Source organism: Panthera tigris, chromosome C1 (assembly GCF_018350195.1).
Source record: "Panthera tigris isolate Pti1 chromosome C1, P.tigris_Pti1_mat1.1, whole genome shotgun sequence".
Classification (NCBI taxonomy): Eukaryota; Metazoa; Chordata; class Mammalia; order Carnivora; family Felidae; genus Panthera; species Panthera tigris.
In genome coordinates this window covers 186790947-186818564 of record NC_056667.1, presented here as the reverse complement: position 1 = coordinate 186818564, position 27618 = coordinate 186790947, and the positions used below count along the sequence as shown (strand labels likewise).

The 27618-nt window shown below is 35.4% G+C and overlaps 1 protein-coding gene across 4 annotated transcripts in view; it reads right to left on the bottom strand.

Moving 5' to 3' along the window:
• The window catches only part of BMPR2 (bone morphogenetic protein receptor type 2), a 191847-nt gene that overhangs the window by 19192 nt on the left and 145037 nt on the right, over nucleotides 1-27618 (bottom strand). For all 4 annotated transcript variants that reach the window (XM_042995083.1, XM_007090030.2, XM_042995084.1 and 1 more), the window contains 7 exons: nucleotides 20788-20898; nucleotides 19670-19761; nucleotides 17594-17824; nucleotides 16483-16597; nucleotides 12030-12190; nucleotides 10647-10794; nucleotides 4030-4166 (listed from right to left, as the gene is read on the bottom strand). In XM_042995083.1, the coding sequence (XP_042851017.1) occupies nucleotides 4030-4166; nucleotides 10647-10794; nucleotides 12030-12190; nucleotides 16483-16597; nucleotides 17594-17824; nucleotides 19670-19761; nucleotides 20788-20898 (995 nt within the window). The remainder of the gene's footprint in view (nucleotides 1-4029; nucleotides 4167-10646; nucleotides 10795-12029; nucleotides 12191-16482; nucleotides 16598-17593; nucleotides 17825-19669; nucleotides 19762-20787; nucleotides 20899-27618) is intronic.

The following is a 27618-nucleotide window of genomic DNA, read 5'->3' as shown; positions in this document are numbered from 1 at the left end:
TATGTTTTTGGCAATAGGTCTTCAATTGCCTTGAAGAAGATGTCAATCTCATCTGAAGCGGAAGCCTTCCTTGACCAATGGACAAGATGACAAGTGGAGATGACCAATGGAGAAAATATTCAGTCTAACTCTGTATGGAAAAATATGACATCTCTAGCCTCTCTCTGACATGCCGCCATCCCATATAAGTGGGGATCAAGAATGAAAATACGCTAATCCTATGAAGACAACCTAAAATTAAAATGCAAAAATACATAGTAATATGATTTAAATTGCTTAATGAATTTTTCATTTTTGTTCTTTAACTATAGTCAAGAAAATTATTTGTACAAAGTATCAAAAATTCTGATTTACACCTTGAGAAATAATCGAATACCTATCACATTCTTTTTTTTAATGTTTGTTTTTGAGACAGAGAGGGAGAGAGAGAGAGAATGCACACACATGTGAGTGGGAAAGGGGCAGAGAGAGAGGGAGACAAAGGATCCTAAGCGGACTCTGCACTGATAGCTGTGAGCCCGATGCGGGGCTCGAACTCATGAACCGTGAGACCATGACCTGAACCGAAGCTGGATGCTCAACCAACTGAGCCACCAACGTGCCCCACAAATTCCTGTCATAGTCTTAAAACAAGAACAGATTGCTATGGAAGAAGCAAACACTAAGAATTTCTAGAAATTATAAATATAAGAGTGGAAAGTAAAATTTTAATGAACAGATAACCAATAGTGTGGTGAAGGTGAAAAATGAAAGAGTGATTTAAAAGCTAAAGCTGAGTAAATCTTGAACAATGTAAAACAGAACAAAAAAAAAATGGAAAATACAAAAAACAAATTGAGACCTGGAGTGTCAAGTGAACCAATATTTTGAGAAGGAAGAAATGGAAGAGGAGAAATAATTTTTTATTTTTTTTTATTTTTAAAGTTTACGTATTGATTTTGAGAGCGAATGACAGAGAGAAACAGAGCATGTTGGGGGTCGGGGGGTGGGGCAGAGAGAAAATCCCAAGCAGGTTCTACACTGTAAGCACAGAGCTCAAACCCATGAACCATGTGATCATGACCTGAACCTAAATCAAGAGTTGGATGCCTAACTGACTAAGCCACCCAGGCGCCCCAATTTTTTTTTAATGTTTATTTATTTTTGAGACAGAGAGAGACAGAGTATGAATGGGGGAGGGTCAGAGAGAGAGGGAGACACAGAATCTGAAACAGGCTCCAGGCTCTGAGCTGTCAGCACAGAGCCCGACGCGGGGCTTGAACTCACGGACCGTGGGATCATGACCTGAGCCGAAGTCGGACGCTTAACCGACTGAGCCACCCAGGTGCCCCTAAAAGCTAAAGCTGAATAAATCTTGAACAATGTAAAACAGAACAAAAAAAAAATGGAAAATACAAAAAACAAATTGAGACCTGGAGTGTCAAGTGAACCAATATTTTGAGAAGGAAGAAATGGAAGAGAAGAAATAATTTTTATTTTTTTTTTTTATTTTTAAAGTTTACATATCGATTTTGAGAGCGAATGAGAGAGACAGAGCATGTGGGGGGGGGGGGGCACGGGGCAGAGAGAAAATCCCAAGCAGGTTCTACACTGTAAGCACAGAGCTCAAACCCATGAACCATGTAATCATGACCTGAACCTAAATCAAGAGTTGGATGCCTAACTGACTAAGCCACCCAGGCGCCCCAATTTTTAATAATACAAGAAAATCCCTCTGAATTGAAGAAACTTCTGAGTTTCCAAACTGAAAACCTGTCTACTGCAAAGCAAAATGTGTGAAAAGATCCACACCTACATATGTCCAGGTTAAATTTGATAATTTCAACAATAAAGTAAAAGTGTAAAAGCTTATAGAGACAAGAAAACAAGGGCATAAAACAAAAAGACAAAAAATAATGAAATGAGATTAGATGACTCTGGAATTCTTAATATGTCTGAATGCTTGAGGACAATAGAGTAGTGATTTCACAGGAACCACTATGAGGAAAATGTGATTTTGATCTTGAAATCATTACCTGGCCAAATTATTATACAAACGTGAGGACAAGATAAAGACATTTTTGAGGGTGCAGGTATTCATACTACCCATGCTCATACTAACACATATCACTTAAAGAGGCTTCATCAAAGAAATAATGATTTACAAGAAAAAGAATGAGATTTTTTTTTTTTAATGTTGCTTCTTGGTAGAATCTATAGAGAAGAAAGAAATTAAAAAGCGCCATATATATCAAAGAGAATCCAGTGGATGGTGACTTTTGAAACATTCTTTCTCAAGCAGCAGAGGCTTATATTAACTAACATAGGATTTTTACTTCCTTCTCTATGAGTCCAAGCACAATACTATATTGTACAGTGGATGTTTACATAATCATAATTCTACACTTTCTGATGTTTTTATTTTGAATTTTAGAGCAATCGTAGACAAAACACAAATTATTTAATAATAGTTACAGCATTATAAAACTAGGAAAGAGCAAATGAGAGATAATAAGAAATAATAATAGATATGGTAGTCACAGTTATAATAGTAACCTCCAGAAGAAAAAGTTAGAAACAAAAACCAAAACCTCAGAACGCTGTTAACAGGAGTTACTTTTGAAGAGTGGTGCTAGGGATATGTAGTCTTTTCCTTTTCCACTTCCTTTTTTATGCCCTTCTATTTAATTTGATTTACCATGTATAGGTATAACTTTATAATTCTTTAAAAAATGTTTAAAATAAGAAATATAGGTACTACCATCAATAAAGGGTAATTCAATAATTAGGATATATCATACAATAGAATACTGACTAAATGGATAAAGAGATACATGACAGGTATTGACATGAAAAACTGTACATAAGCAAAAAATGATACTGGATAATGAAATGATCCTACTTATGTTAAAAATTATATGACAAAAAGAGAGAGAGAGAATGTGTGTGCATGTGCGTGTGAATTTTGTAAGATATTTATAGTGCTAGCAACAATTTACTAAAATGGCAGAAGCCTTTGTAGATATTTTAGCATTTTAGACCACATTTGTTTTTTAAATATTTTATTTTTTTAATGTTTATTTATTTTTGAGAGAGACAGAAAGACAGAGTGTGAGTGGGGGAGGGGCAGAGAGAGAGGGAGATAGAATCCGATGCAAGCTCCAGACTCCGAGCTGTCAGCACAGAGCCTGACGTGGGGCTCAAACTCATGAACTGTGAGATCATGACCTGAGCCTAGTTGGACGCTCAACCAACTGAGCCACCCAGGCACCCCTAAAGATTTTATATTTAAAAAAAAATTTTTTTTAATGTTTATTTATTTTGGAGAGAGAGAGTGAGACAGAGTGTGAGTGGGGGAGGGTCAGAGAGAGGGAGCCACAGAATCGGAAGCAGGCTCCAGGTTCTGAGCTGTCAGCACAGAGCCCGATGTGGGGCTCGAACTCATGGACTACGAGATCATGACCTGAGTTGAAGTCGGACGCCCAACGTACTGAGCCACCTAGGCTCCTGAGGTTTTATTTTTAAATAATCTTTACACCCATCATGGGGCTTGGACTCACAACCCTGAGATCAAGAGCCACATGATCTACCAACTGAGCAAGCCAGGAAGGCCCTAGAATGCATTTTTTAATAAGCAGAATTTAAAACATACCTTGGTTTCTTTTTTAGGTAGTTTAAATTTCTATTGAATATGTAAGTCTGCACTAATTAACATTTTTGGTAACACTCTCAAGAGAGTAAGATGGAATTTCAATAATGTTTAAAAATATTAATCTGTTAATTATTCCAGCTGTTATTCAATTTGGCAAGCTCAGACACAATTTAGTCTCTCCAGTATTTTTACTTGGAAAAAACTACATCTGAACCAAAAAGAGGACTTTTTTATATTGAAAATTTTGAAACTGTATAACATCATAAAAGTCAAGCAAGGATTTTTGGCATTAGACAACTCTAAAAACTATTAACATTAACAGTCTATTTTTGCTTCAAACAACATTAAAACATATTCAGTCATAAGTCCTCTTTTTAATAATTAAGTTTTTTTCTTACCAGGCTGTTTTCTTTCCAAGCTTCTGGGAATTTGGGTCTCTGTTTTTCCCTAGACACCAGAACTTGCATATCTTCAAAAGTGGGATGGTTTCCAACTTCTGTCTGAAAAGCCATCTGGTATTCTGGTACCGATTCACCTGTGTATTTTTTTAAAAAATGGATAAAGTAAAATTTTCAATTATTATAAAATGATGGAACAGGAGCAGAATTTCTGATACTAAGTAAGCAAAGAAATTATGTCACAATCTTTTTTATTTTTTTTTTTAATCCTTTGGGCCTATTTGGAAATGCAAAAGAGATCCTTTTGTGGGTTTAATACAATATTAATTAATAAAGGTTTTAACTAAAATAGTCTTTGATAAATTAAATGTCTGTTGATAAATCAAGTGGTAGTTTCAATAATGGACATAGCTATTTTTAAATGGCTTCTAGAATTACTAAATTGGGGGGGATTATTACATACATAAGGTGCATTTAATACTTGAAAATGCCTGAATTCTTACCCCATACAGGGATTGAGGGTGGTGAATATAAGGAGAAAGCCCAGGATATAGTATAACACATGTCTGTAGAACCAAATGTAAGTGTCTAGGATGTATAGTCATCATGTCTTAATATGTCACTGGCTCTATTATAGTCCAGCCAGATTGTATCAAATGTCACAAAAATTTTTATGATAATGGCCATGACAGAAAACTCAATATACTGATTTTTTAAAAATCCCTAAGAAGTAATATCTATATCAAGGATTTTTAAGTATCATTAACTATTCTACCACTATTTAATAACCCTATTTATCACCCCTAAGCACAATCAGCTGCTCGTGATAAGAAGCTTTGATTTTTACAAAATGTGATCAAATTAAACTTAATAAACATACTGTGCCATACAGAAGACCGGTGGGACAAGGGTCAGAATACCAGTGGTCTAGTTAAAATCTTGACAAAGAACACAGGAGAGAGACTCTTCCTGTCTGCTGGCCCCAGCCCCCAACCCATTAGAGTGACAGGATAAATTAGAAGGAAGAACACCAGAATGCAGGATAAGGCACTTAAGCTCCAATCGTGTCTTCATCTCTACCCTGGAAAAGTCATTTAACTATTCTGTGTTTTAGTTTTCCTGTCAGCAAAATGGCAATGTCTGTCTTCCTTATTTCACTCACATGGAAATAATACAAAAGTTATGATGACCAGATAGAAAATACTTTATAAAACATTTATTTACGTTTTATGTTTCAATTTTCAATTTGGATATTCAAAAACCTATAAACATTTTCCCTCCACCAATATTAAAAAAGATTACATTACAAAGATTAATTTTATAATTTATGCAACATAACCCAAAATTTTTGGAATGTTGCAGTATCTATACAAATGATATTTTGTAACTAAAGATTTAAGCAAATACTTATTGTTTTTTAAGTTTATTTATTTATTTTGAGAGAGAGAGAAAGTGCAAGTGGGAGAGGGTCAGAAGCGGGGTGGGGGGAGGGGGGAGGGAGGGAGAGGGAGGGAAGGAGGGAGAGGGAGAGGGAGAGGGAGAGGGAGAGGGAGAGGGAGAGGGAGAGGGAGAGAGGGGGAGAGGGAGAGAGAGGGAGAGAGAGGGAGAGAGAGGGAGAGAGAGGGAGAGAGAGGGAGAGAGAGGGAGAGAGAGGGAGAGAGAGGGAGAGAGAGGGAGAGAGAGGGAGAGAGAGGGAGAGAGAGGGAGAGGGAGAGAGAGAGAGAGAGAGAGAGAGAGAGAGTCACAAGCAGGCTCCATACTGTCAGCACAGAGCCCAGTGCGGGACTCTAACTCATGAACCATGAGATCATGACCTGAGCTGAAATCAAGAGTCGGATGGTTAATTGACTGAGCCACTCAGGCACCCCTAAGCAAATACTTACTGTTGACAATCACCATCAATATTGAACTTGAAAGACAAAACCAGAAGTTTTAATCCTGCTAGTTAGTATATCACTTTTGTTCATGAAACCTCATCTAATAAAACCTCAATCCATAATATTTGTGAACCAGAAGATATTTACTAGTACATCATATCTGTTTTTCTGAGACATATACACAACACATATAGATGTCTTCCAAGTATTATTTATTAGTCACTTTTTTTTCAAATGCTGGTTAAGTAGAATAACTAAAAATTCATAATTTTACTTATTTGTTTTAAGCAGGTCTAAAATATAATTAGAAAACCTACTAAATAAAATTGATACACAATCTTGTTTTGTGAATGAAATGACATTAAGAATTGCAAATTTCTTTTTTTTAATTTTTTTTTAAGTTTATTCATTTTTGAGAGAGAGAGACAGAGCGTGAGCAGGGGAGGGGCAGATAGAGAGACACACACACAGAATCCAAAGCAGGCTCCAGGCTCTGAGTGGTCAGCACAGAGCCCGATGCAGGGCTCGAACTCACAAACTGCGAAATCATGATCCGAGCTGAAGTCCGATGCCTAACCAACTGAGCGACCCAGGTGCCCCAGAAGAACTGCAAATTTCTAAGAAATCTTCATGGTTCTTAATCTAATTGTTCAATAGATACTTGTTTAGAGCTAACTTAGTATTAGGCACTAGGGACACAAAGATGAATGTTAATGACATCATCATCATGAATTATATTAGTCTTACTGGATTTCCTTAAAACTTTATAAACATTGGATTGCTCAAGGGAGGTTTTATAATCCCATTTTCTTTTAAATTGTCCAAAATAGATCAAATATCTAGAATATCAGATACCATTCCCTGCTTCTCACCTCATTTGCTATTTGTTAATTATGTCTCTAAGCAGTTAGGAACATTTTAGTTCCCTTCTTAAATTATGCTTATTCTTTCTTCCTTTTTCTTTCTCTTGCCTTCCTTTTTTATCTTCCTTTCATATTCCTCCTTTATATAAACATTGCAGCATTTCACTCTTTCTTTGTAATACAAACATCTAATTCATTTATTCTGCATATATTTTACAGCGAGAATCAGTCTACATTACATAGTGTTTACATTTAATAATAAAGCATGTACTGCATTTGGAGGTGTATCATATAAATCTGAAAAAAATGTTCTCCAAAAATGTTATAATTATAACATGCTATTCTCTATGCTTATTAATATGTTTAAGGGATCCTTTTTATTCAACTTCCATCCCGTTTCATTGTTAACATTTTTAAGACTATCTTGTATCTTCTTCCTGTGCTTTCCTAATACTTTTCCTTCCCATACTCTGATATTTCCGTCTTCTCTATTCCACAGAAACTCCTCTAAGAATACTAATGACCTCTTGTTATTTAAATTCAAAGATCATTCTTCAGTTCTATTTCCTTTTGACCTTATATTACATCTACTGCTATCAATCTTGGTTCTTAACATTTTCTAACACTGACTTCCAAGATACTATGATTTCTTGTGGGAGATGCAGGAGAGAAGCATCAAAGGAAAAGACTCCAAAAGGGAATGGCTGGAGAAGGTGCAAGGCCTTAGGACATGTTTACACAGCTGAACATGGCTGTGTCAATAAGGAACCCCTAGAGCCATTAACATTGTCCAGGGCCGATCCTCCTTCACACCTGACCCTTCCTAGTGTTACAGAAACCAATTAACTCAAAATGTAACCTTGAAAAGCTAAACCATTAGACTGATTAACACTCTTGCTTAGCTGACTTTATGCACATAGTCTTTAGCAATTATCCTAATAAAAAGAAGCTTCATCCTGAGTTGGGACTCCAGTATGAGGACCTTCACTTAACTGCACTTTGTTTGCAGACTCATCTTTTGCAACTCCGGCCATACTCCCTACAACAATTTCTTAGTTTTCTCACTATTTTTCTGACCAACAGTCTTCTAAACTAACCTACTGGTACAGGGAGGTACCCCAATATTCAGTCTTTACGCAATAATTTTTTGCACTCTTCATTTGTTCTCTTAGCATAGTGCATCTACTCATAAGTTCCCATTTACCATCTTTACATAAACAATTTCTAAATCATTTCACTTTTAGTTCTCTCAACATCCTTTTTATTTAAAAAATTCTTTATTTTTTAAACTTTTTAGAATGTTTTATTTATTTTTGAGAAAGAGAGAGAGAGAGAGAGAGAGAGAGAGAGAGAGAGAGAGAAACTAGCAGGTGAGAGGCAGAGAGAGAGGGAGACACAGAATCCAAAGCAGGCTCCAGGCTCTGAGCTGTCAGCACAGAGCCCAAGGCAGGGCTTGAACTCATGAACTTTCAGATCATGACCTGAGTTGAAGTCAGATGCTTAACCGACTGAGATACCCCGGTGCCCCTTAAAAATTATTTTTAAAAACTTTCTTCAGCTGTCCATCAATACCCCATCTGAAAGTCTTCATAATTGGAGAAACTCATATTTCCAATATAAACCAATATTTTTTCCTAAGTTCCTGGCTGCCACCCTCATTATTTCTTAGATCTCGTAATATTTCTCAGTTCCTTAGATTTTCTTCCAATAGCTAAGCAGAACCACACATTTCTTCTCTCCATTTCCATATCCAAGATTATAAGATCTCTTACTGCAACTCTCATTTTTTTCCTTTATTTTTATTTTCATTGTGGTTAAATATACATAACACAAAATTTACCATTTTAACAATTTTTAAGTGTATAGTAAGTTCTATGGCAGTATGTTAATAATGTGCAGCGATCACTACTACCCATCTCTAGAACTTTTCCATCTTCCCAAACTTAAACCACGCATCCATTAAAATAGTAACACCTTATTCTTTTACATGTTTTTAAAAGATGCTTATTTATTGATTTTGAGAGAGAGAGAGCATGTGCATGCACACGAATGGGGGAGGGGCAGAAAGAGAGGCAGAGAGAGAATCCCAAGCAGGCTCCGAGCTGTCAGCATAGAGCCTGACACAGAGCTTGATCCCATGAACCATGAGACGATGACCTAGGCCGAAATTAACAGTCAGACACTTAACCAACTGAGCCACCTAGGCACGCCTTACCTATATTTTTTCTTTTAAACTATTGTTGTTGTTGTTTTAAGTAATTTCCACTCCCAGTGTGGGCTGAAGTTGTGACCCTGACCCAGAGATCAAGAGCTGCATACTCTACTGATTGAGTCAACCAGGCACCTGTCTTTTTCCTTTTTAAATCGCCTCTAGTTCTATTTCAATTCAAACTACATATCTGCTAATCTTCTGCAAATAAGATTTAATTGCCTTTCCATTTTCATACACCTGATATTGTTATTATTTATCAGGGCAAAAGCAATAGTTATTCTTTGAATGCAGTAATTGTTGAAAAATTATTGCTGATGGTAATGTACTAATGCTGGTTTAAGAATTTTACTCAGTCATGTTTCTAAAAAAACAAAAATTCTGAATTAGGATATATTAAAAATATCTGTGGTCTAAATTCCAGTAATATAAATAAAAAGTTTCAAAGTTCTAATAATGCTGTGATACTACTGAAATTCTGCTATGCCTAGAAAAACACCTCAACTGAGTACTCTGTACTTCCAATTAACTAGAAAATATACTTCTAAAGAATAACTGCCTAACCTGTAGTTAATCTAAGTAATTATTAATTTATTTTATTTTTAGAATTATAAACTACTGCTAAATGTTTACTGTTTATAAAGCAAAAAAAACAAAAACAAAAACAAAAAACACCTCAACCCCACTACTAATCTTTGTTATTATTAAATAGTTCCATTATATAGTTTGTCCAGTGCTGGTTCAATTGACCATTTTTCCTTTTTCTATACTTTTAATGGTATTATTCCTATAAGATAAAAGCCATATATATCAAGTCATTTTGTACACCATCTAGCAGAATGCAATGCACACATATTGGTAGTTAAAGTTTTTATAGGACAATAATGAGAGTAATGTAATCCTAACAAAAAGAGAAAAACTATAAATTCATTTGGTTAATTCAAATAAGCCTTAAATAAGCATTCATATTAAATGGGTGTTCCTTCATTGAAAGGAAGGAAGGAAAGCAGGAATCAGGAAGTCAAGAAGGAAGAATGAAAAAAATAAAGGAAGAAAGAAAGAAAAAAGTGTTCCAATGGTAAATTCATTGTTTCTAACTTCTTGGGTCAATTCAGGGAATATTTTAAGTATAGCTTATCAAATGTTCAGAGGGTGCATAAGGACAACAATGACTGCTAAAGCAATCTAACTAAACACAGATAAGCTATTATGAATAATCAACTAAATTGCATTCAGGGGTGCTTGGGTGGCTCAGCTGGTTAAACATCCGACTTTGGCTCAGGACATGATCTCCCAAGTTTGTGAGTTCAAGCCCCGCATCAGGCTCTGTGCTGACAGCTCAGAGCCTGGAGCCTGTTTTGGATTCTGTGTCTCCCTCTTTCTCTCTTCCTCTCCCCAGCTCACACTCTGTCTCTCCATCTCTCTCAAAAATCAATATTAAAAAAAAAAAACAAACACCTGCACTCAGATGCAAAGTTGGGATCTGTTTACAAAGTTATTTCTAATTGACATCCTTCTGCTAATAATGTTTCTGAACACTAGATGGCAATAAACTAAAGGTTTAAGTGAAAGTAAAAACTTAAAAGTTGACTCAATTTAAAAGTCGAAAAAGAGGATATAACTGCTTCACTCAAAACATGTATCAATTTTTGACAGCAATTCTCTTACCTGGGAAGAGGTCTGTACATCTCATAAATATCTCCCAATAAATGAGTCCAAGTGCATACATGTCTACTTGTTTCAAAGCTGATTCACAGTCCCTCAAGTTCACAGCTCCTTCTAGAACTTCTGGTGCCATATATCTGATTGTGCCAACCTGATAAATTAGAGTGACATTTTTCAGAAAGATAATGTAACATATTCTGACATGCATACATCAGACCAGAAGTTATACACAAATTTAATGTCAACTATATGTTAATGACACATTATTTGACTTTATGTATATCACTGAAACTTTCTATACCTAATTTTTTACCTACAAAACACCCTTTTTGAATAAACTGTGGTAAATCTTTTCTATTGAATACTATTCATCAATCAGAAAGAATAAGCTAAACTATCCTATGTATGTCAATGAAGAAACATTTGCAAGACAATGAGAAAAGTGCAATACAATAGCACAATATAAAAAGTACAATAGTATGTACGTCATTTAATATATATATATTTTAATGTTTATTTATTTTTGAGAGACACAGACAAAGTATGAGCAAGGGAGGGCAAAGAGAGAAGGAGACACAGAATCCGAAGCAGGCTCCAGGCCGTGAGCTGTCAGCACAGAGCCCGATGCGAGGGTCAAACCCACAAACCATGGGATCATGACCTGAGCTGAAGTTGGATGCTCAACCACTAAGCCACCCAGGCACCCCCATAATTTAATATTTTAAAAAAATTTTTTTTAATTAAAAAAATACATACACATGGAGAGAGAGACGTGTATGGTGATGCAGAGAAAAAGGTCAGGAAGGATATGGTCCACATTTCAACAGTGATTATCAGAAGGCGACTGTCCTGTCTTAAACTTCGAAATTTTACTCCTGCTTCAAAAATCAGTTCTTAAAAAAGAAAATACAGTTCCTACAATCCTCCTCCCAATGCCTCTCAAAAATGAGTTGTGGGGGGCACCTGGGTGGCTCAGTCTGTTACGCATCCAACTCTTGATTTTGGCTCAGGTCATGACCTCACAGTTCATGAGACTAAGCCATGCACAGGGCTCTGCGCAGATGGCACGAAGCCTGCTTGGGATTCTCTCTCTCCCTCCCCTGCGTTCTCTCTTTCTCTATCAAAATAAATACATAAGTAGATAGATAGATAGATAGATAGATAGATAGATAGATAGATAAACATTTAAAAAAATGAGTTGGAACAAGCAGTGATTTCCATAAAGAACTGATAAACTTCATGCAAGGTCTTCTGTAGGTCTTAATTTTGTAATTCCTAATATGCTGTAATTGGTAGCATATAAGGGTAACTGTCCTGGATAGATTTTTTTAATGCTTAATTATCTTCTCGAAGTACATCAGAGTGATACCTTTTGTATACACTCACCTCACTTATGGCTGCATTATCTTCTTCCCCTGGACGTACCAGTCTATTTCCAGTTAGCCTCATGGACAATCCAAAGTCACTAATAACACAGGTTCCATCATTTTTCACCAGGACATTTCTGCTGTTTAAATCTCGATGGGAAATCGCAGGTTTATAATGATCTGTTTAGATAATTTCAAATATTTATTAATGCTTAAATAGCACTGTTGGACATAAACATGCAGGTAATAGGGACTACAAAAATATAGATGATTGTATTATTTTTCTGCCATTTAATTTTCTAATAACAGAAAGGGACACAAGAAAGCAGTTTCAACTCATAATCATCACTATTTTCACTATATTTTACAACATAAACTACTGTTGCATGTGTAATTAAGCTTTAAATATTTAGCTGCAACTAATAGCCAACATGCTATTGCTTCTAATTTTAAAACATACTTGTCTTTTTTTCCCTTTTTCTAAGGGTAGCAAAAGGAGGCAACAGAGAAAGAAATATTTAGTATAAATAACTAAAAAAAGTCAACTTGCCAAGATGCTTCCAGAATCTGTATATTGTATGTTATACTATTCTCCTATGGCTTCACTGATCAAACCTATGACAGAATATCCCAGTTCTGCCCTCAGGGTTAGCCCTGTTTCTAAGCCCACCTCAGTTATTCAAATCAAACTAGAAAAAGTTTTACAATGGCCTGGAGAATAAGTAGAGGAGCTGGTATCTCACAAGATATGAAAACCTGTTTTCTGATTTTACAGAGAAGCAGAGCACTATTATACTCACATTACTTATCACTAGACTATATGCTCCATGAAGGTAGAAAGAGAACATGTTTTACCTGAATTCAAAAGGCTTGGCACACAATAAATGTTTGCTGACTGAAAGAATGTATCTAACCTAAGCTGCCCCACCAAAAACATATTTCTTTCCTCTCTTTAAGGAAACCTTATATAAATATTATATTAAGCAAAACTATAGCTCCTGAGTTGAAAAAAATTGTTATACAATTTCTGAAATTTAAAATAAGTCTCTAGGTATACAAAGAAACAGAGCAATCAGAACAAAGTCAATGATAACTTTATTGAGTATTTATATTTAGGCCCAAATAGGCTCAGTATTTACATTCATTACTCTCATTAATGAATATCAGACTATAATTTCACCAACAATGAAACTAAAAACAGAAGATAATGATTCCTGTCACAATTGGAAGACAAAAATAGTAGTTAAAAAAGAGTTGATTTCTTGTTCATTTTCTCCCCTCTCACTTCCTGGTCTAGCCTTCCAAAGCTTGTACTAACATGGCTCACTCAGCCCCTAAAAGAGTTGCATTTCTTATTCTGGATAAAACCACAATACTAGTACGTATAGTATAATCTCAAGGTGATATTTATATAAGAAACTTATAGAGATATAAAAATGTTTCTATATTTGGAAAATTTTTGTATATTAATATCAAATCAATACTTAAAGATCTCACACTTAAGGAAATTAGGCAAAAATAATGGGGAGAATGGGCAATGAGTCAATGATACAGCCAGAGAAGAAAATAGGGTAGTACCTTCTGCTACTATATAAGAAAAAAAAAAAAAAAAAGACATGAAATAATGAAAGAAGAGGGGTGGGGAGCAAAGAAGGAAGGGGGTAAAGAAGAAAACAAGGGAAAGGAAGAAAAGAAAGGAAACAAGATAGGTTTCATTACCAATGTAAAGGGTAGAACTATAGACTGCCCTTTTGAGAGACTTTTCCCCTTAAAGTTCTCCTCGGTATTCCTTTTAATCCTTTTCATTTGGGGGCAGGGAGTGCAGAGAAAGGAGAACATACAATAATTTTGCCCTGGACAGTAGCACTGTACTAGGCAAATATTTCAAAGAAAAGCAGGGCATACTATTATTTTAATTGTGTTAAAAAATAAAACCTGAACAAAAAATAGTCTCTGTGGACACATACACACAGCAAAGGACTTAGAAGGATGTACATAGTTAATAGTAATTTTCTGTTAGATTTGAGTGATCTATAATATGCTCTTTCTTTGTTAGATTCGGGGGGAGGGGGGGGAGTATGGTAATAAGTTTCACTGACATTATCAGGAAAAATTCATAAGGAGGACAGTTACAAATAAATAAGCAGGCTCAATTCCTCCTTATTCTGAAGCTAAAAACAGCTAAATAAAATAATAATAGTATTACTTCTTACCACAAAATTTCTATGCCAAACAGCAAAGTTACATTTGAAGATACTGGGGGTAGGGGGTGGGGTAGGGAGTGTGTCTGGGTGGCTCAGTCGGTTAAGTGTCCGACTTCAGCCCAGGTCATGATCTCACAGTTTGTGAGTTCGAGCCCTGTGTCGGGTTCTGTGCTGAAAGCTCAGAGACTGGAGCCTGCTTTGGATTCTGTGTCTCCTTCTCTCTCTCTGCCCTTCCTCTGCTCGTGTTCTCTCTCTCTCTCTCTCTCTCTCTCTCTCTGTCTCTCAAAAATAAATAAACATTGAAAAAGAAATTTAAAAAAAATGAAGATACTATGAAAAATAGTGTTCTCTGACAAAAAGTGAAATAACACTTTAAATATTTTGAAATAATACTGTATATTTCCAATACCTTTAAAATATTAGGTAAAAGCATAAATTCAAATATACTAAATACTAAAAAAAAAACCCCACAAAACCCCCAAAATAGCTATTGTATTTATTTATTTTTTGCAATACTATGTATATACTCAGTTTAAAAAAAAAAGGTTAACTAAAAAAAAGGGGGGAGTTAACTAGTTTAAGTGATATCAGCTAATATTTGAGAGTAACATCTACATCTAAATAAAACTCTTATTTGATGGCAATCATTCTTTTCATTTTTTTGAAACCTTGCTAAGTCATGCAAGTCTTGAAAAGGGGGATGAGGATGGTATTTTAAGTTCTGCGCTAAGCCAGCTTTTTAAGTGAATTATAATAATACTTAAGAGTAAGGAAGCATAGTCCAAATGGTTAGTGTCCTAAAGCACCAGAATAAGTGCATCAAACTGCTGACATAGGCAATAACATTGGTCAATTCTGTATTCAGGAAAAGCAAGATGTCAAGATAAATGAAGTGATAAATTATTCAGGAGAAATTTTTTATATATGAAGCAGCAGCTAGAAAAGATGACCCACACTACTATACAATAGAACAAAGATCTAAGAAACTGATATATTAAAGATTCTCTTATCTACAGGGGTCAAAGAAACTGAAAAAACAATATTCTGGGCTGTAGTATGACAAGAAAATCCATAAGGGATGAGAGCTTGAGAAAGCACTAAGACTGATTTTTGCAACAAAGCTAATTTAGATGTGCCTGTGATGTATGTTTTGAAACAAAGTGAGAAAGTAAATGTATTAAAAAGATGTTTTGAACAACTACCAAAAATGTGCATAGATGCTGAAGAAAACTGTAGTTATGACAAAGAACACAAACCACAGTTCTGAAACACTGGCGAAGATCAACTCCCCAGCATGCATTATCCTCCTTCTACTCAGTAACAGAATCCAATATTATTTGATATAGCAACACAGCCAACACAGCCAGCTTAAAAACAACAACAATAATAACACCAACAACTGTATTTAAGTGTGGTAGTTAAGTGTGAACTAAGTTCTGTAAAATAAAATATACGTATGAGAGTAGAGCCTCTGGAGGCAGAAGGGGGCAATTCCTTCTACCTTTCCTTCCTTTCCCTTACTGATTAGAATATAGCATGATGGACAATGAGGTGACCTTGAAAATGTAAGCCATATGTAAAGAATAATGGAAAAAAAAAGAATAATGGAGGAGAAATATTACTGGAGGCTTAGGCTACACCAAACCAATTTTAGACTCTCTCTAGATTCTTACATAAGAAAGAAAAAAAAATTCATTCTTATTGAAGCCTGTGATTTTTTTCCCCCTGACAGATTTGACCAAACCTAATCCTAGCTAAGAGAAACACTAAGTTATAAAAAGATATGTGTAGGTTTTATACTAAAGACCAGTCAAATATAGAATAAAAATCCATATGATGTTAAAACTAAAGAATTGGTAATGCACTGTATTTCATTTAAATAAGCAAATAAATGCAAGGAAATGTACTACAGCCTAGCTAAGAGCTTCTCAACCTAAGTTCATTGATGGACTTTAACGGGTCTGAGAACCCCTAGAATCAAAAGAACATTTTTAAAAGTTTGCCATACATGTATCTTTACAGAGGTGTTCAGAGCTTTAATCAAAATCTCAATAGGATCCATGACCTCTCTAGGGTCTCGAAGTTCTTTTTCTTATTCTTCCTGTTATATTTCAAATATATCTCCTCAAGCCAGATACTTCAAACAACTGGCTAATAATAAATCTGCTATTATATAAAATATACTCTTAGTTTGAAGATATGAATATAATTTCCCTTTGTGAATTCTGCCCCACATGAGTGTCATTCATCTTCTACTCATTGTCTTACCTCCTCGTGGCAATTCTGTATGAAGATAAGCCAGACCTCTAGTCACAGAATGAGCCAGACGGCAAGAACTGACCCAATCACTTGTATGGAGACTCAAATACTTGCAAAGAGATCCCTATATAAAAGAAGAAATACACAAATACAAAAAAAAAAAAAAAAAGTGGAATTAATTTACTTGTACATGAGGAGGTAAATTAGCAGTAGCCTGACAAAGTATTTAAGTAGGTTAGGATTCCATGGAGATTTAATGAACTATGACATTTCAAAATCTCAAAACAGTAAGACATTTCTGTGAGTTGAGAGGGGAGAAGATGATGGAAAGGATAATTTAAAATTATTAATTTCTGGGGCGCCTGGGTGGCTCAGTCGGTTGAGCGTCCGACTTCAGCTCAGGTCATGATCTCATGGTCCGTGAGTTCCAGCCCCGCGTCGGGCTCTGTGCTGATGGCTCAGAGCCAGGAGCCTGTTTCAGATTCTGTGTCTCCCTCTCTCTCTGACCCTCCCCCGTTCATGCTCTGTCTCTCTCTGTCTCAAAAATGAATAAACGTTAAAAAAAAAAAATTAAAAAAAAAATAAAATAAAATAAAATTATTAATTTTTTTCTCCAATGTTAAAAAGTATAAATGAGTATTTCATATTAAATGTTTCTTTTGTTTCTGAAATTAAGATAGAAAACATAGTCTTTTACATTCTTTCTTTATACTGTATCTCTTACCAGTACAAATACAAATTAAATTGTTATGTTTTACAAGTATGAAACAGAAAGCTTTCATAAATATGTATGTGTCAGTGCTATTCAAGGTGCTCATCCACAAAGTATTTACCAGTCAGGGATAAGGAGCTTGCACAAGAATGAACGTCAGTCAAAACACTGTTTCCTTCATCAAGAAAGTCTTGCTGAGAGGGAGAGACAGACAGACAGACAGACAGATGAACTAAAAAGTTAACTAGTGACTTGGTTGATTCACATTCTGATGTGAGATCCTTATCTCACAGCAAACCATTTATTAACCAGTTTGCAAACCACCAATGTTCTACATAACAGTAGTCCTCCTAAAATTCTGATTGACAGCTAATATAAATGTCAGTTTAATTTTTATAAAGAACTTACATTGGGATAATACTCCATCACAAGCAAATATTCCATGCGTCCATCTGCAGTAACTCTCTCATCTCCAACTATAAAGCGAGCAATGTTGTCATGTTCCATTAAAGGCACTCTGTAAATGTTCTTCTCATTGATAAAATTCTGACGGTTTGCAAAGGAAAACACTTTTACAGCAACTGGACGTTCATCTAAGGAACCTTTATATACTGCTCCATATCGACCCCGGCCAATCAGCTGTAAATTTGTTTTGAAGAAAGCAAGGTATTAATTCATATCACAATTGAACAATCAATTTTCTAGAAAAGTGTAAATCCAAATGTATACCACAGTTCTCTATTGCTTATAGTTTAAATTACTCCACTGTCAAGAAACTAATAAATTCTACATCTCATATGGCTCAGGAAACTCCTATCAGACCCAGCCCTCCCAAAGATAACAACTATGAACTCTGAACAAAATTTTAAAAAGAAATCTAAAAGTGCTAGAGAATGAACAAAAGGAAGTAGATTCTGAGGGGAGTCAACACTTAAAAGAAAGGAATGCCATAGGGTGAACTACTCATTTTTATAGCTTTTAGCCTGAAAGCAGGCTGACACGAACACTGCACAGTGCAGTGAGAACTGCGATAGAAAATCTATAGTCTTCCTGGCCCTAGGAGCCAGAGGACAGAATTTAGGACAACGAAAAATGCTGGAAAGGGAGAGGAGAATCCCACAAAGAAGAGTGAGAGAGGGGGAAATGAAATGAATACTTGAGACCAATTCCAGCTAAAGATAAAACAATTGCAGTGAGATTTGAGCTTCCATCTAAGAGACAAGGAGTTCACAGTACGTCCAACCAAGTTAACTGCCTATTAAAACAAATAATGGAAATAAACACACTTTAGAAAAACCTACCAGAACACAAGGTCTCCTCAATATAACATTCACAATATACAGGACACAATAAAAAAATAAAATCAGCAAAATGCAACCCATTCTCTTCATTTTTGGCTTCTGGGGATTTTACTTTACTGAAACAGGTTAAGGATTTACCATCATTTATTTAATATTTTTGTCATATTTAACTATTTCTAGGTTAATTACTTAATAAACAGACTGCCTTTTAGAAAGGCTGTATCAATATATAGTTAAATCAGCAATGTTTGGGAGTATTTTACTCAGTCCAGGATAAAATCCTGTGGTTTTAACTAGTATTTTTTTTTCAATTTAGTAAATTGGACATCTTATTATGCATTCAAAAGCTACCTTTAATTCTTTTATGAATTGACACTTCATCTTTTTGGTCCATTTTTTATGGATTGTTGCTTCTATATTGATTTATACTAGCTCTTTAACAATTCTACTTTATGTGTTGAAATGCTTTTTTGAATATTTTAACGTTGTTTATTGTATTTTTCTCCCAAACAGAAGGTTCCTAAAATGTTTTATATAATTAAATCTACCATATCTATTATTTAACAGTCTCTAGTATGGGGATCATAGTTTATTTATTCTAATAATAATCATAAAAACATTCATCATGGTAAGACTATAACATAGGTTCTGAGATATTACCATATAACAGTTGTATGTACCTATAAAAATATGCAATATATGCACAGACAAGGAATATTTATTTGGCATATACCATGGGTTGCTTGAATGGCACATTCTTCTCAGAATTTCACATGTCTTTATTCCTATACACTATTGCAGTCTATACTCAAAGATCATCTCCTTTCTAAATACACTTTCTGTCTCCTTTCTAAATATACTTTCTTTACTAAACCGCTTTCCACCTTTTTCTTTTTATCTGTTTTATTTTTCTCTATAGCACTTACTACTACTAGAAGTAATATACATTTATTTGTTTCACCTCTTTGTAGACTCTTTCCCACTAGAATACAAGTCTCAAGGCGGCTCTCTGTAGTTTTTACCTATATTCTCAGTGCCTGAAATAGACCTTGGTACCAAACTGATAGTTAATAAATGCTCAAGGAATAAATGGATAAATGATGTAGTGAGTGAATGAAGTTACTGTCTCAGATATACTATGAGAGCAGAAAGAACAGTCCATATGTTCTAAAAGCAATCTTACCTCCAACAGTTTCAGATTATCTAGGTCAAGAGAGGGTTCTGATGCTGCTGCCTCCATCATGTTCATACTGTGAAGACCTTGTTTACGGTCTCCTATAACAATAGGAAAAAGAAGTTGCTAATGTACGGTTCTCTCAAAATCTTTATTACACTTTTTCTTATAATTGCTAAAAAAGAAGAACTACAGAAGGTAGGCAGCAAGATTTATGCCCAATGTCACCAAGAGTAAAACTATTTACTAAACTAAGAATTATCTATAAATGAAGATGAATGATGAATAATAACATTAAAGCTGAATTTTGGGAGATAGTTCCAGTAACAGACCTAATTTAAAATTCAAAGAAATATTGCAGAAACATTAAAGAAGGTTTTAATAACTTAAAAAAAGTGATTCAAATGAATGAATGGGTACTGATTTTCTAAAAAGCTCATTAAACCTAAAATTTATTAGCAGTGACTGGACAGTTGGGGGTGCTTGAGTGGCTCAGTCAGTTGGGCGTCCAGCTTCATTCAGCTCAGGTCATGATCTCACAGCTTGTGAGTTCAAGCCCCACGTCAGGCACTGTGTTGACAGCTCAGAGCCTGGAGTCTGCTTCAGATTCTGTGTCTCCTTCTCTCTCTGCCCCTCCCCTCCTTGTGCCCTGTCTCTCTCTCTTTCTCAAAAATAATAAACATTAAAATAAATATTAAAAAAAAAAAAGAACTGACTGGACAGTTGATGATACTGAAGATTTATTTATTTATTTATTTATTTATTTATTGGTGTGAAAATAGTATTGTGGTTACATATATTTTAAGTCCTTATATTTCAGAGATAATACTAAAGTTTTCACAGATAAATGACATATGCAATTTACTTCAAAATACCCAGTACCATGAAGGGTGTGGTGAGTGGGGCTATGGATGATATATAGATGTAATAATCATTGAAGTTGGGTGATAGATATTTTGTATATGCTTGTAAGTTTTCATAAAAACTAAGAAAAAAAGTTTGCGAAGAGAGGATGGGACCTACTGTAGCACAGAGTTTTTTTTTAGCATAGAAACTTTAAAAAGGAAAAAACTGATTCTGACTAAATGGTATATTTGATACAAAAAAACAAAAGGAGATACTTTTACCTGTCAGCATCCTGTATCCAAAGCATAAGGCAACTATCAAAACAGCTAATACAGAGACTGATGCCAAAGCAATGATTATTGTCTCATCTCGGTTAAATGAATGAGGTGGACCTAAAAGAAGACAAATTTTAAAACACAGTTATTTCTTATTTTACCATTTTGTTAAGAACTGACAGAAAGGCTATATCAATATATAGTCAATCAGCAATGTTTTTGCATCAAAGGAAATTAAAGAAAAATAATAAATTTGTGACGGTCACAAATTATGTGTTTTTAATCATACAAATGATCTTATAGATTTACAACACTGAAACACCTGTTGGCTGTGCTAATTAATGAATATCAACTACATCATGGAACAGCATAGGCAGAATAATACAATATTAAGAGAACAGTCTTTGGAATCACATTGGTTCTAAATCCTGACTATGCCACTCTTAGTGGAATTTGGCAAATTATTTGCCTTTTCTGATCTTTAATTTTCTCATTTATAAAGTCAGTACTCTCTACCTCAAAAGTCTTCTGTGAGGCTTAGATGGGAGTCTAAGTACTTAGTACCATGTTGAGTATATATTATTTATGCAATAAATGGTAGTTTATCAATATTGATATTATGATTATTAATGAAAAGAACATGGCTTTACAGGCAATGAAATCTGAAGTGGACTTAAAACTCAGTTCTTCCACTTATTGCATGACCTTGGGAAAATTTCTTCACCTGTCTGAGCCAAAGGTTATTCACCTGCAGATAGGGAACACACATATCTAAACTACAGGGCCATTACAAGCATGTAAACTATACTATGTGTTAGTTCCATTCTGTGGACCAGATGAAACACACTTTAGGATGGATTTCCACAAACTGGAGCACATTCAGAAGAGAATAGTGAAGAACTCTAAATTGTGATGGGTAGAAAGAACTGAAGTGTCTGGTGTGGAGCAAGAAAAACACTAGAGAAGATATGATAGTTGTCTTTATGTGGAAAAAAGGACTTAACAGCTAGCGAGAACATAAGATCCAATCAGTGTGTGTTCAAGGACAGCAGTTTTTAACTCAGTATGCACAAGAATTTATGGCTGATAAATAGAGCTGTCTAAAATGGAATGAGTTACCCTATGAAATAGCTGTTCATATATTTTTTTAATTGAAGGTATTCACTGTTTGGTAATAATGACCAGAGGGTAGGCTTGATGACTGATAACATCATTATTTAATAATTCTTTACATTCAAGGGGCGCCTGGGTGGCTCAGTCGGTTGGGCATCTGACTTTGGCTTGGGTCATGATCTCATGGCTCATGAGTTCCAGCCCTGCGTCGGGCTCTGTGCTGACAGCTCAGAGACTGAAACCTGCTTCAGATTCTGTGTCTCCCCCCCCGCCTCTCTCTGCCCCTGCCCTGCTCATGCTCTGTTTCTCTCTGTCTCTCAAAAATAAATAAACATTAAAAAATAATAATAATTCTTTACATTCAAATTCAAGCATATGTTATTTTAAATCTTTCTCACTTTGGACATTATAATTATGTGTTGTATCAAACTAGAAGCCTCTGGCAAAGTCAGAAGCTTCTATAATAAAGAGTTCCTCCAATGTGCATTCCTGTTCTAAAGGAATGTATTTGTGTCAAATTAAACACAACTGAATATTACAATGTCAAAACAATATCTCTATAGAAGAATCTTCTCGTGCACTATAATACTTACTCATTTAGCAAGTCAAACTCCAGGCTTGTACCTAAACCCAGAGTCACTTTATTATTTTTAATTTTTATTTATTTGTTTATTCAAGTATAACATATAGTGTTAATATTAGTTTGAGGTGTACACAATGTAACAATACAAAAATTCTATGTATTTCTCAGCACTCATCAATATATGTAACAATCATTTAATCTGCAGTATATTTGGGGCGCCTGGGTGGCTCAGTCGGTTAAGCGTTGACTTCGGCTCAGGTCATGATCTCGCGGTTCCTGGGTTTAAGCCCCGCGTTGGGCTCTGTGCTAAAAGCTCAGAGCCTGGAGCCTGCTTTGGATTCTGTGTCTCCCTTTCTCTTTCTGCATCTCCCCTGCTCACACTCTGTCTCTGTCTCTGTCTCTCTCCCAAAAATAAATAAACATTAAAAAATTTTTTTAATCTGCAGTATATTTACATACATATCATTTAACATAATGATAATTGTACCTTCTTCTATAGAATAAATTATAGGGAGAAAGCTACATATAAAAACTCATTTTACAATCAGATATCACTTCTCATATACTAGGATGGCCATAATTAAAAAAAAAACAAAACAGAAAATAAAAAGTGTTGGCAAGAATATGGAGAAATTAGAACTCTTGTACATTGCTGGTGGGAATGTAAATAGTGTAGCTGCAGTAGAAAACATTCTGGAAGTTCTTCAAAAAGTTAGACATAGAATTACCATAAGACCTAGCAATTCCCCTCATAGGCATATACCCAAAAGAACTGAAAACAAGTGTTCAAACGAAAACTTCTACAGGAATGCTCATGGCACACTAATCATAATAGCCCAAAGTGGAAACAACATGAATGTTAATAAACCGATGAATGAATAAACAAAATGTATTACAGACTGAACTGTGTTCTCTTAAAATTCATATGGTGAAGACTTAACACACAATGTGATGGGTTTTGGAGATGGGACCTTTGGGATTAGGTTTAGATGAGCCACGGGAGTGGGGCCTTCATGATAGGACTAGTGCCCTTATAAGAAGAGATGTCAGAGCACTTTCTCTCTCTGCCATGTGAGGAAACGGTGAGAAGGTAGCTATCCACAAGCCAGAGAGTTCTTAACACAATCCAACCAGGCTGGCACCCTAATCTTGGACTTCTGGCCACTAGGACTGTAAGAAAATAGATTGTTGTTTAAGCCACACAGTCTATTCTGTTTTATTGTGGCTGTGAGGGTGGCAGAATATAATACCTCATAATATGCGTCTTTGGCATAAGGACTATCTTGAGCTGGTTATTTTTAAGAAACACCAGACACAGAGGCAACTGGGTGGCTCAGCCGGTTAAGCATCTGACTTCAGCTCAGGTCATGATCTCCCGGTTCGTGAGATTGAGCCCCGTGTAGGGCTCTGTGCTGACAGCTCAGGGCCTGGAGCCTGCTTCCAATTCTCTGTCTCCCTCTCTCTCTGCCCCTTCCCTGCTTGTGCTCTGTCTCTCTCTTAAAAATAAATAAACACTGAAAATAAAATTAAGAGAAAAAAGGAACACCAGACATAGAAGCAGCTCTGAAAACCAAGTAGAAGTTACCCTTTTATAAAAGGCATTTACATTTGTAAGGAAAATCTCCATTTGTAAGGTGTCTCCCTCTCTGTACTAGGAAGACGAAAATGACTAAAACTCTTGAAACTTTTTTTTTTAATTTTTTTTTAACGTTTATTTATTTTTGAGACAGAGAGAGACAGAACATGAACAGGGGAGGGTCAGAGAGAGGGAGACACAGAATCTGAAACAGGCTCCAGGCTCTGAGCTGTCAGCACAGAGCCCGACACGGGGCTCAAACTCACGGACCGCGAGATCATGACCTGAGCCGAAGTTGGTTCCGACTGAGCCACCCAGACGCTCCTAAAACTCTTGAAACTTTTATCAATAGAGAAGACAAGGATTTAAATCTACATAACAACCATACACTTGTTTACTGTGCTTTTCCTAGTAACAATCCGTTACTGGTCTTTCCTTAACCCACTCCCCCTTCCCCATTTTCTTTTGGCTTAGCTGGAGACAGTATTTACCCTGGTTACTTGGGCTACTTCAGAGATTTACTCAATTTTCCTGGGAATCTCTCATGTATGCAGGAAGTATATATGTTAAACTTCTATTTGTTTTTCTCCTGTAATACTGTCTTTTACAATGAAGGTGGAAGGGATGTGACACTATTTTTGAGAGAGAGACAGAGACAGAGACAGAGAGAGAAAGAGAGCGCTAGTGAGCAAGGGGCAAAGAGAGAGAAGGAGAGACAGAGAATCCCACCAAGGGCAGAGAGAGGGAAATGGAGGGAGAGAGAGAGATGGAGATGGAGAGAGGGAGAAGGAGAGGGAGAAGGAGAGAGAGAAGGAGAAGGAGAGAGAGGGAAAGGGAAAGAGAAAGAGAAAGAGAGGGAGAGAGGGGGAGACAGAGAAAGAGAGAGAGAGAGAAAAGTGAGGTTCACATTCACCCGGAATGGAGCTTGTGCTCACCCAGAGCAGGGCTCAAGCTCACCCAAAACAGGGCATGAGCTCATCAGATGTGGAACTCGAACTCACAAACCTTGAGATGATGACCTGAGACGAAGTCAAATGCTTAAGGACTGAGCCACGCAGGCACTCTGTTTTCCTATTGTTAACAGTTCTTTGCATATTTTAGGACACAAATCTTTGATATGTGTTTTGCCAATATTCTATCCTAGTATGGCTGGTCTTTTCATTGTCTTGGTATGAGGGTAATGCTGGCTTCACAGAATGAGTTAGGAAGTGTTCCCTCTCCTTCTATTTTCTGAAAGCGATTTAGAGAATTGGTATCATTTTTTCTTTATTATTTTTTTAAATTTTTATTTATTTATTTTTGAGAGGGAGAGAGCACAAGCATGAGCAGGGGAGGGGCAGAGAGAGGGGAAGAGAGACAGAATCCCAAGCAGGCTCTACACTGTTAGCACAGAGCCCAATGTGGGGCTCGAACTCACAAACTGTGAGATCAGGACCTGAGCAGAAATCAAGAGTCCGAACGCTGAACTGACTGAGCCACCAGGCACTTAGGTATCATTTCTTCTTTAAATGTTCGCTAGAATTCAACAGTGAAACCACCTGAGCTGAGTGCTTTCTGTTTTAGAAGGTTATTGATTATTGGTTGAGTTTCTTTAATAGATAATGCCTATATTTCTCTCTGAATTTTGGTAGATGTGTATGTTCAAGGCATTAGTTACCAACCTTGTGGGCAAAGAGTTGTTCATAATATTCTTTTATTATCCTTCTAATACTCATGTGATTTGCAGTGATGACCTTTCTTTCATTCTTGATTATTAGCAACTTATTTCTCTTTTTTTTCTTAGTAGCTTGGTTAGATATTTATCAATCTTTTTGTTCTTTTCAAAAAAACCAGTTTTTGGTATGGTTTTTTTCTCTATGAACTTTTTGTTCTCAATTTAATTGTTTCTGATCTTTTATTCTGCTTATTTGGGATTTAATTTGCTCTTTTTCTAGCTTCCTAAGTTGGAAGCTTAGGAAAGCACTAGGATTTATTATCTAAAAACAAACAAACAAACAAAAAATGGTTATACACAATTAAATCCAATTTCATTCAGTTAACAAAAAAAAAAAAAAACAAAAACAAAAAAAACTGCCCCAAATTTTACCACCAATGTGACAGACAAAATACACTTATATTTTTCATATAGTGAGGCTGTTCTTTACCCGGATCAAAAAAATTCACAAGTCTATTATGAAACAAAGTTTTGATATTTTCAAATTAGAAAGGCTGCCATTTTAAAATGGGTTTTAATTTTCTTGTGTAATTCAAATACATGAGTTAATAAAAAAGATTCTCTAAGTCTATATAAGAAATAATATATATATAAGAAAATAATAATAAAATATTGAAAATTATAATAGTAATGTGACATTATGGAAACACCATCTCTGCAAATGAACAGCCAATGTTGTAATTCCCCAAAGAATTGAAGTACACTACTTATATGAAAAGTGTATTTTAAATTCAATCAAGAATAAGAAGTCATGAGAAATCTAGTTTTATTTTAAAAGTCTTTTAAAAATTTTTCAGTTTATTTATTTTGAGAAGCCGCATGAGAGCAGGGGAAGGGCAGAGAGGGAGGGAGAGAGAGAAAGAATGGGTGAGAGAATATCCTAAGCAGTCTCCATGCTCAGTTCAGAGCCCAGAACCCCAGGCAGGGCTCAATCACACAATGTGAGATCATGACCTGAGCGAAAATCAAGTCACTCACTTAACTAGGTGAATCACCCAAACACCCCTAAAAAGTCTATTTTTAATTTCTGAAATATGTTGACACTTTAAAATTTTAAGAATTTAAAACTTAATGTTCTTTAGTTTATGTGACATTACAAACTGAAATTTAAAATGTAACAAAGCATACATTCTCTATTCTAAAATAGCATTGTATATTAAAAAAGTATAGACTGTTTAACACAAGTGAAAATTATTAAAGATAGAACATTAAGATTTGGCCTTCTAGGTTAGATATTCTTGTTTTTATACTTTTTAAAAAAGGTTTATTTTTTTTTAGAGTGTGAGAGAGAGAGAGACAGAGTGAGAGCGGCGGGAGGGGCAGAGAGAGGGAGACACAGAATCCCAAGCAGACTCCAGGCTCCACACTGTCAGCACAGAGCTGGACACATGGCTCGAACTCATGAACTGTGAAATCATGACCTAGGCTGAATTTGGATGCTTAACCAACTGAGCCATCCAGGCAGGTACCCTTAGATATTCTTATTTTTAACTACATTATGAAAACACTGTATACTGCTAAAGTGATGTATATTTTAATTCTATCAAACTTTTATTACAAAATAGGAATAATTTTCCTAGTCTATTTTTCTTGTTACTAGATAGTAATTTTAGCATTACAAAAATTTCTGGAAAAAGGATACAATTACGTAATAATAATATCAATAGTAAGGTTTCCAGAAATATTCCCATTAAAAAAACTGTTTTTGTCACTGATTTAAGCAACAGAAGCGTTTCACAACCTATGAAGAAGAGCAATATCTTGAACACACTACAAATGTTAACCATATGGTACTTACATACTTTTTTTTATTTAGAGAAAAGAATACTCTACTAAAAATTATGCTGCTTA